We start from the raw sequence: 10574 nt of genomic DNA, 5'->3' as shown, positions 1-10574 counted from the left end.
ACTGCTTCATCAGAGACTTTCTATGTCATGAACAGTGTTAAGCAGGGTGGTGCACTCGCACCTGCACGGTTTGCCATTCTTTTTTATGCGACACTGCTAGATTCTTTTAAAGACTGAGACCAGGGTATTTGCATGCAATGCCACACAGATCTTCAGCCTCCAGCAGCTTCATGCTCACACTGAAGCAATCAACTTGCTTGCTAGGGAGTTCCTCTTCACTGATGGCTGTGCACTGAACACATACAGCTTCTATTCGACTGTTTTTCTAGACCGGCAGAGCAATTTGGACTGTCTGTCAGCCTCAATAAAACTAAGTGTTTTACCAGCATGCTCCAGGAAAAATGTAGTCTGCCCCTGAAATTGCAATTGATGGCCCACTGCTCAATGGGGTAGACAAATTTTGCTATCTTGCCAGCACTTTATCTAATGATGCCATGATCAACAATGGAATCGTGCACAACATTTCTAAAGCCAGCTCTGCCTATAGTTGGCTTTTTGGCCACCTGTAAAATGTAAGAGGCAATTGACTTCACCCCAAGATTAGTTTCTGTTGTGGTAAGAATAACAGGAGTACTTGTGGCACCTTAGAGACTAACAAATTTATTAGATGCATCCGAAGAAGTGGGTTGTAGCCCACGAAAGCTTATGCTCTAATAAATTTGTTAGTCTCTAAGGTGCCACAAGTACTCCTGTTATTTTTGCGGATACAGACTAACACGGCTGCTACTCTGAAACCTGTTGTGGTAAGCTCTCTTTTCTATGGCTATGAACCAGGGACACTCGATAGCAGGCACTTGAAGCAACTAGTCTTTTCACATGTGATATCTGCATCTCATCTGTAACATCAAGTGGTCAGACAGGATACCAAACATCAAAGTCCTGGACCGGTTCTGTATGACTAGTATTGAATCCTTCATCGTAGAGGTGCAACTTCACTGGACTGGTCACCTCGTATATATAGATGATATGTGACTCTCCACAGCCATATTTTATGGACAGTTGAAAATGGGAGCACGCATGCTGGGCGGCCAATGAAAATGATATATGGACACTCTCAAAGCTGTAGACTAAATAAAGTTCCCATGAGACTGGATAGGGGTTATCAGCAGGAGCTGTGGGGAAGGGGAGGGGGAGAATAGGGGTGCAGTACTCCATGCCCTTGTTCCTGCATTGACTGGGGGAGGTCCAGGAACACATAGTGTGCGGGGCAGGATGTGCAGTATACAGATCACCATGAAGCAGAGTCCTGAAATAGGCAGGAATTCTGCTTGAGATTAACAAGAACGGCTGGGTCCTCATATGGTCCTCATCACTCTTGGTCCCCATCTGGGCACCTTACAGTTAAAGATTTTTTATCCTCGCAACCCCATGAGAAAGGGAAGTGGTGTCCCTATTTTACGGAGGGGAACCTGAGGTCACACAGGACGTCTGTGGCTCAGTGAGGAATTTAACGCATCTCCTGAGTTCCAGCCCACAGCATGATCCACTAGACCATAGCGAGAGCTTGTCAAAGGCACAAAGGCAGTAGGCATCAGAGTCCCACTGAATGCAGATGCACACTGGACACCTAACTCACATCTGTGCCTCTGAACATCTCCCTCCACCCTCCCTATGCAAATTATAGCTGGTGCAGTTACTCTAGCAGTCCACAGGTTTCAGGGCACTGATGGGGCTCAGGAAACTGCTCCTGCCCACGGCACGATACTGCACTATGGCAGGTTTATGACTAAGCAGGGGCAATCTGTGCTGCCCTCGGTCAGATAGAGGCTATCAGATGGGAGGGGGGAGGGATAGCTCAGTGGTTTGAGCATTGGCCTGCTAAACTGAGGGTTGTGAGTTCAATCCTTGAGGGGGCCACTTGGGGATCTGGGGCAAAATCAGTACTTGGTCCTGCTACTGAAGGCAGGGGGCTGGACTCAATGACCTGTCAAGGTCCCTTCCAGTTCTAGGAGATGGGATATCTCCATTAATTTCATTTATTTCATTTCATTACTCTGTGTTTGAAACAAGGATGTGTGAGAGCCTTTCCCTTGCATGTAGCTTTATCAGGGATTCAGCGCAGGGCTCGTCGGTTGGGAGAGGAAGAGAAGATACTCAGAATCTATGTCTTTGGGCAACAGCATCGAAATGCTGATAGATAAATGAATACGTCTAAACTTTGGCTCTTCTTTTTCGCTCTGGTGTTTCAGTAATGCCGGACCACTCTATCAAGTTTGCAAGACTCAGTTTGCCCTCACAATCTGGCCCTCTGTTACCGGTGAATCATTTCTTCACTCCCGGGGGAGTCTCTCATGCACTGCTCATTGAGCCGAGCAAATTGCCTGGGACTCCCGGCCAACCTGAGAGTCCGCAGGGACTGTACAGGGGAATCATAAAGGTCGCTCTCCGGCACAGCGAGTGTCAGACATCTGAGATTCATTCGCTTCCTGTTGCAGTAAGGAGATTTCCTCTCTCTGCTGAGTCGGAGTTCGGTGAGTTGCCTCTTTCTGCATTAAAGTTAGTGCTAAGGGCTCAGGAAGGGCTCCAGGGTTTAAGTCAAGAACCATCTGGGCAGGAATTCACCGGGACAGCAACTTGAACAGTTTAGTATTGTCAGAAACACCAAGGCATTTTCCTGGTAAAACTGGAACTACAAATGTATTGCAAAGAGTTTAGACAAATATTTGTTTTTAAGATCAGTTCCTTGTCTCTTATTGTGTCCTTCTATCTGTCTCAGTAGCTTCCCTTTTTGCGTGGTGTGTTTTTTCCTCTGGTTCGCTCAAGTGTTCCAATTCAACAAGTTCAATGCCCTGTTAAGAAGTGCAGCCAAAGCCTCTGCAGAGGGTATCTGTGTTACCACAGGGTTCACATCAAGAAAGGGTCACACACTGGCCAGATTCTGCTCCCACATTCTGCCTTCACTGGCTCACTCCATTTTGACACTGGCCACCCTGACAGCAAAATGAAGGTCCACATGTTTTGAAATCCCCATCTTTAATGCCTGGTCTCAGAGTGCCACATAAACTTCAGACTCTTTCAGCACCCTAACAGAATAGCACTTTCTGTAGCAGGACCTGAACTCATGATTTTCACAGCTGGGAGCCGAAAGTTAAACACTAAGAGTGAAATCTTGGTCCTACTGAAATCAATGGCAAAACTCTGAACACAGCCAGGAGTTCACCCTAAATCCACATGTAGGGATTTAGATAAATGGCCTGATTTACAATGGCCACAAGCCTCCAGTGACTTCAATTGGACTAGTCCTGGGGCGTCTAAGGATGGGTGAGCTCGTTTGAACCAAAGAAGAACTGACAGGAGAGTTGTTGAAATCTCAAACTCACAGGCTTTGAGGTCAGAACAATTAGGATACCAATTTTTTGTGGGTGGAGGGGAGAGACGTCTGCTCTTTCTGAGCTCCTGCATCTCTGGTTCTGAAGAGCACAAGAAGCACCAAAAGGCAGTAAAGAGAGAAGCATGTTTCTGTCTTAGAGGAAACCAGGTGGTGTTGCAAATCTCACTGGGGGAGGTTCAGGAACACACAGTGTGTGTGTGTGTTGGGGGGAGGAACATGCAGTATCCAGATTACAGTGGCACGGAGTCCTGAAACTGGGTGAAATAGGGATGGACATCCTGCCTAATGCACAGACCAAAGAGGCGTAATGAGGACTCCTGGGGTAGGGGGTGTCTCAGACTGTAACGGAATGTGGATCGTAATGTAGCAAATTGTCTCTGACAACATCCCCCATCCGGACCATCCCTCCTCCCGTGCGCAACCCTACTACAGCCTCGTGGCAACATCAGCAATTGCCAACATGGAAAAGCAGCCCAGGAAGAGGTGTCTTGGTTTCTAGTGGGCTGCAATATGTTAAAGCTTTGTGTCATTGTAAGGAAGTGTTACTCACACTGGCTCCTTTTAGTCTCCATGTCCCCTCTCCCTCCCGCAGGGTCTGTCCCTCTCGCCTTCCCTGCACAGGCAGAGCTGCTGCCGGGGTTCCCTTCGCCCGCAGAAAGGAAGTTCAGGCTGATCTCCCCCTTTTCCCCAGTGCAGGTAGACACTGAGTTTAACCTCGCCTGAGGAGGTGTTTCTGTGAGCTGTTGCTGTGGTATCTGGCACCTGGGTGAGGGGTATCGCTGTGTGGCAGGTTTGGAAGTTCTTTGGATGGGCCTATGTGGACAAAGATTCAGTACTGGGGGTTATGGAGGCAGGAAGTGGGGAGTACATGGACAGGTGGGCAGCACTGGGGGTTGTGGAGCAAGCAGGCGGTGTACACCGATAAGTAGGCAGTGCTGGGGCTTCTGGGGGCAGGCATGGGGTGTACATGGACTGGTGGATAAATGCTGGGGGTTTTGGGGGCAGGGAGCAGCATGTACACAGACAGGAAATCAGCGCTGGGGGTTGTGGGGCAGGCAGGGAGGTGTACACAGAGAAGCAGGCAGTGCTGGAGGTTGTAGGGATAGGGAGGGATGTGTACACAGAGAAGCAGGCAGAATTGAGGGTTGTGAGGATAGACAAGGGGTCTACAGGGTCTGGTAATCAGCGCTGCGGATTGTGGGGCAGGCAGGAGGGCATACACGGACAGGTTGGAAGCGCTGCTGAAATTAATTTTTTTTTAGCGATTGCTGATCCAAGACTCCGTGTCCGTTTGGATGGGTCTCAGGGTCATTTTCCCCTGGCAAACTACAGAAATGCAGCCTGGTCGTCATAACCTTTACTCCGTTTTGTTTCCAATTGTTGTTGTTGAATGTTAATTACATAACTTCAATGCTTCTTTCCGCTAGTAAAAAGCCTGATCTTTGCTATTCAGTTGGTTCAGTCTCCCCTCATACTCTGACCCCCTGTCTGTACTCTCATTCCCCATCCCAGGCTGCCCCCATTCTAATAGCACACTGGTCACCAGTGACATCTCCATGCTCCCCAGTGATCCCTGACTCCCACAACCTCCAAGCTCCCTACACTCCCCACATGTCTTCCTCTGCAAGGGGTGAGGTGCCTCCCATCACACCTGATCCCTTGGCTGGGGGCAGATCAGTACTGTGTCTCACCGGTGAGAAATCTCACACACAGAGTGGCAAATGCAAGAGCACCTGTGCTGCTGCTCTTAGAGCACCCATACACTGCATGCAGCTTTGAGGACTGCTACACAGGAACAACTCACAAGCTGAGAAGTTTGCACATTATATAATGAGAGCTGGAAACCCTGGGACATGTGAGGGTCTAGATTAATACACCTGCCAGGTGCCAAAGCTACTGGCAACTGCCTGAAACAATGGACACTGCAACACAGACATTAAACGCAGGATGCTCTGGGACCATTTGTTAGTCAACACTGTTAATCATTAATGGCAAGGGTTGTATGAGATTTTATGGAGTCAAGTCATTATTTTTTCTTACCTAAAACATTCATCCATGCAATGCCTCACGGGATCCCTCAGCCTTGTGAAATACACACCTAGTCACATGACACCACAGTCACATGAGAATGTCTGCCCATGAGGCTAAATTCACCACTGTCATGAATAGAAAAAATGCCTTCAGTAAGCTCCTGCACGAGCGTGCAGGCAAATGCCTCCAGCAAACTCCTGGGGACATGTTCATAGATTCCAAGGTTTCCCCGCCAATGGACATACACGTTGCTGTTACTGACATCAACGTTCATCTGCCATCATGCTGCCCATTCACCTGACTTGGTTAGCTCCCTCTGAGGACTTCTCTGGACTTGATGATCACCTAAATGGTCTGGTGCCATCTGCAAATGTTGCCACCTCACTGCTCACCCCTATTTCTATATTGTTAATAACTGTAAAATATTTACTGTACTATTTGTTATAAAGTGTGTAACCCACCTCGCAGTGCTTCTCTCCATTCACAGACACCTTGAGCATTCCTGAGCCTGATCGACGCATCGACCACCTCATGGCAGCATTCAACCTCACCCCCTCTGACCCGTCAACGTTCATCCTAACAGGCATCCCTGGCCTGGAAGCTGCTCATGTCTGGATTTCCATCCCTTTCTCTACGTTCTACATTATCAGTCTGTTGGGAAATTTCACGGTTCTGTTTGTTGTAGGCAAAGAGGAGACCCTGCACAAGCCGATGTACCTGCTGCTCTGCATGCTGGCACTCACAGACATCAGCACATCTACCTCCGTCATGCCAAAGGCACTGTGTATATTTTGGTTCAATTTGAGGGGCATTATCGTGGGTGGCTGCTTCACCCAGATGTTCTTCCTTCACACGTTTTCTGCTATGCATTCAGCCGTGCTCGTGACAATGGCCTTTGATCGCTACATTGCCATATGTAGCCCTCTGAGATATGCTACCATCCTCACCAATTCACGAATAGCTAAGCTAGGGCTCGTGGGTTTGATGAGAGCAGTTCTCTGCACTCTGCCTCTGCCCCTGCTCCTGAGCAGGCTACCATTCTGTTCCAACCACATTATCCCCCACACATACTGCGACCACATGGCTGTGGCAAAGGTATCATGTGGGGACATCACAGACAACAGAATGTATGGCTTGGTAATAGCACTTGTAGTCATCGGGTCAGACCTGACGCTCATTGCCCTGTCATATACTCTGATCATCAGGGCTGTCCTCAGAATCTCCTCTAAGAAAGCCCATCAGAAAGCCCTCAACACCTGCACAGCCCACATCTGTGTGATGCTGACGTCTTACACTCCTTTCCTCTTCTCCAGCCTGACACACCGGTTTGGTCAGGGCATTGCTCCCCATGTTCAGATCATCATGGCCAACCTCTATTTCCTCATCCCGCCCATGCTCAACCCTATCATTTACGGCGTCAAAACCAAAGAGCTTCGTGACAAAGTGGGCAAATACACCTGCAGAATGTGATTGCCAGGGGCCACTGACTTTAAACCTGTGTGACAAGAGGAGGAAAATATATCTCCTCCTTAATGAAGGGTGCTCTGTCCCAGTTTGGCTGAGCTCGGCATTGTGGGAGTCCACAGTCTGAGAAGTTCCTCACACCTAATGTCTTATCTCTCCATAACCGAGTACAACTCTCTATGTTTCTGTGTTCCCTCTCTCTGTCTGTCACCTTCTCTTTCCGTGTCACCCATCAACCCCTACCCCACACACCTTGTCACTTGACCTTTCCATAATTTCCAGACCACCAGAACATACTTCACAAGGTGGGCTTCCATTAGTTCCTGTGTGAACAGGATTCTTGATTAGTTCAACAAACTGAAGCTACACTTTCAGATAGCCAAAGACAAAGAAATAAACTACAAATCCAAACTCCTTAAGTCTGAAATGCAGGCAATATGGTGTTTATTGGGGTTAGATTGAAGCAAGCATCTCCATAGCTCTACACGCCAGCGGAGTCTGCTACCCAGTTTTCCCAGCTCTGATGCTGCGGAGTGTTTACCCCCATTTCCCCCTTCCCAGTTCTGACACTACAGAATCTTGCCTGTGTCCCCTTTCCCCTTTCTGTATGCTCTATTCCCACCTTCCCCTTCTTAACAGGCCAAAATATACCTGCAATGCATGCCCACAGTCCCACCCCTTTTGTACCCCATGGGAGCGATAAGGAGTGAGGTTGTGCTAAGGTCAGGGACAGGCATTTCTTTAATCATTTAGTGTTTTATACTTCCTCCCAATCCCCATTTGTCCCTCCCGACTGGTTTTTTGACCTTGCCTTGCGATAGGGGTTGAGGCAATCTTAAAGTGTGCATTCCAGTAATATTTTAACTGCTCTTATCTGTTCCCATTGTACTAACAAACCTCACTGGATAAATATACACAATGTCTTTGTCCTTTGTTTACACATGTTAGTAAGAATGCATGTGTATCAAAACATCAAACAGGCAAGCATAACCCAAAAATACTATCTCAGGTGGAAATACAAGCCTGGGTCCTAAATGGGCACTAGCGCTCCTAAGAATCATATGTACGGTGATCTGGGGAACAAAAGTAGACTGATTTTCTTCCAGTTTTTCAGAAAGTCTGGAGGATAAACCAAATATTTTAGTTGAAAAGTGATAATACAGGAAAGCTGCTGCAGGAATTAAAGCCATTTTACTTGAGCTTGTGTTTTTGAGAATGGGACTGCTCTGTTAAACTACGCTATCACTTTTGAGTCAAATTACTTGTCACTTTGTGCAGTCAATTTTCAGCTGGAACCCTCAAAATACACACTAGCAGGTCAAATTGTCGAAGACGTCAAAAGTAGGTGTCAAGATTTCATGTTGGAGTTTGTGAAACACATGAAACAGGGATTGCCAGGTGATTGAATGACTTTCAGTACTAAGTCCTTCTACTACACTCAGCCCTGCACGACCTAGATTTGCTGATATCCCATTTTTACCATTATTTTGTGGAGACCTTGGACTGTTGGAGGAGCAGGGAAGAGTTTTGCTCATGATTCACTGGCCTCATACTCAGGACAACGAAGTTGAGCAGTCTTGGGTTGAAGTTCTCAAACACACAGATGCCACTGAGGACAAAGCCCTGGTCTACACTACAGGGTTAGGTCGATTTTATAATAAATGCGTCTAAACAAGCAACCCCATTCTGTTGACCTACAGGTACTCTGAAAGCCTTTACAGAAGGTTTCTGGGGAGGTCTGCCTTATTTTGTCCTCCACGGTAGGACACTTTACCATGCCAAGCCAGTAGCAAGTAGTCTGGAATCATTGCAGCACAAAGCATGGCAGCGAATGGTCCTGGGGTTTGGTCGCATTCAAGCAACATTCAGTCTATATCTTTCTGTGTTAGCCTCAGGAGAGTGATATCATTCATGGTCACCTAGTTGAAATAGGGGAATTTTTGTCAGGTAATGGTAAAAGGACCCCGTTCATGCTGGGCTGTTTGCGCTTGGCTAAAAGGGTTCATCCCTGAGAATAGCCACGCGGCGGGGGGAGGGGTGACGGGATCATCCCAAATAGCCACGCAGAGGGGTGGGGGTAGGAGTGTCCTGCACATCCACCCAAAAACCACAGCCCCTCCTTTTAAATGGCAAACCCAACCGGCATTGCTTGTTATGGGAAAGGAGGGCGCTGCAGTTTGAAACCATTCCCACATGTTATCAAGGCGTTAGAAGCCAAACTCGCGTACCCTTTGGCTTACCGTGGCTGCCTGGAAACCGAATTCTGTTACCCAGCTGTGTGTGATCTGTCACCGGCAGGCACTCAATATAAAAGGCAAAATGCAGTCTTGTACCTAAAGCACATGTGCTGTCTGCTTTTTCTTTGTGTTTTTTTTGGTATTTCAGGAAACTTGGAAGGAAACAAAATATCACCTGTACCTAAAAAGAAGGTGTCAGGTGCGCAGAGCAGGAAACAAAAAGCTGAGTTAATGACTGGAATGAAGAAAGGTGCAGAAACAATTTAAAAAATACTTGAAATCTGTTAACGGCAACCCTCGCAGCAGTAGTGAGACGGTCACCGCAAAGCCATCAGAGGAGAAATGCATAGATGATCTACACTTCAACATTCAAGAAGGGGACAGCCAGAGCACCCATCTGAAGGTGGAAGACGCAGCTGCACGAGGCCCGTGCAGGGCTCTCTTAGCAACTGTGACATGTCAGACATCTGTTGAGTGGTTCCCCCCAAGTACTTACTAACAAACTTCAACCCATTATCAGCAGCGCGCTTACAGTGAGAAACAGCTTACCTGAGAAATGGATCATTTTTTGTGACAAAGCACACAACACAAACTGAAGTGAGGGCAGCAGTGGAGGTTCCAGCAAAACACAGTAGCTGAAAATATGACAAAGTGTCTTTCAAACTGGGCTTTAGGTGGAGCAGGTCCAGCGATGCACCGAGGCCTCCATTTGTTGTATGCAACGTAATACTGGCATACGACAGATTGAGGCTCTGCAAGTTACACTTTCATCTCGGAACAGGACACCCTACATTAGTATCTAAACACATTGAGGTTTTTCACAGGAAGCTCAATGAATTAACAGGACAAAAAAAAGTTGTTGAAGTGTACAGCACTGTTAACATGAAGGTTTCTGAGGATTCTTACTGTGTGGCTTTGCGCACTGCCAAAGCTGGTAAGCCACACAACATAGGTGAGAAACTACTACTTCCAGCTGCAAAGGATACGTGTGCTGGTCATGATAGGAGAGAAAGCAGCATCACAGCTAGATGTGATCCCTGTTTCTAACAACACTTCCTAACAACAGTTCCTACAAAGTGTTCGACAGAGCCCATATTATTCAATTCAGATAGACGACTCTACTGAGACAGTAGAACCTCAGAATTTTGACCATCAGAGTTATGAACTGGAAGTAGGCAATCAGGCAGCAGCAGAGACAAAAAAAAAAAAAAAAAACCAAAATACAGTGCAGTCTTGTGTTAAACATAAACAACTAAAAAATGAAGGGATATCAACATTTTTCTTCTGTATAATAAAGTTTCAAAGCTGTATTAAGTCAATGTTCAGTTGTAAACTTTAGAAAGAACAACCCTAAAGTTTTGTTCAGAGTTATGAATATTTCAGTTACAAACAACCTCCATTCCCAAGGTTTTCATAACTCTGATGTTCTACTGTATATCAAATGTTGCACAGCTGCTGCTGTATATTCATTTTGCTACAGCAATAGGATTAAAAGAGGATTTTCTGTTTTG

The 10574-nt window shown here is 46.8% G+C and overlaps 1 protein-coding gene across 1 annotated transcript; it reads left to right on the top strand.

Annotated features, from left to right (window-relative positions):
• The first annotated feature begins 5857 nt into the window (after positions 1-5857).
• LOC135882711 (olfactory receptor 52P1-like) lies at positions 5858-6832 on the top strand. Its single transcript, XM_065409705.1, has one exon. It carries the CDS (start codon positions 5894-5896, stop codon positions 6830-6832), a length of 939 nt encoding a protein of 312 aa, XP_065265777.1. The 5' UTR covers positions 5858-5893.
• The last annotated feature ends 3742 nt before the right edge of the window (positions 6833-10574 follow it).

Source organism: Emys orbicularis, chromosome 1, assembly GCF_028017835.1.
Source record: "Emys orbicularis isolate rEmyOrb1 chromosome 1, rEmyOrb1.hap1, whole genome shotgun sequence".
Classification (NCBI taxonomy): domain Eukaryota; kingdom Metazoa; phylum Chordata; order Testudines; family Emydidae; genus Emys; species Emys orbicularis.
The sequence above is the reverse complement of the archived record's forward strand: the minus strand, read 5'-3'. Positions and strand labels throughout refer to the sequence as shown.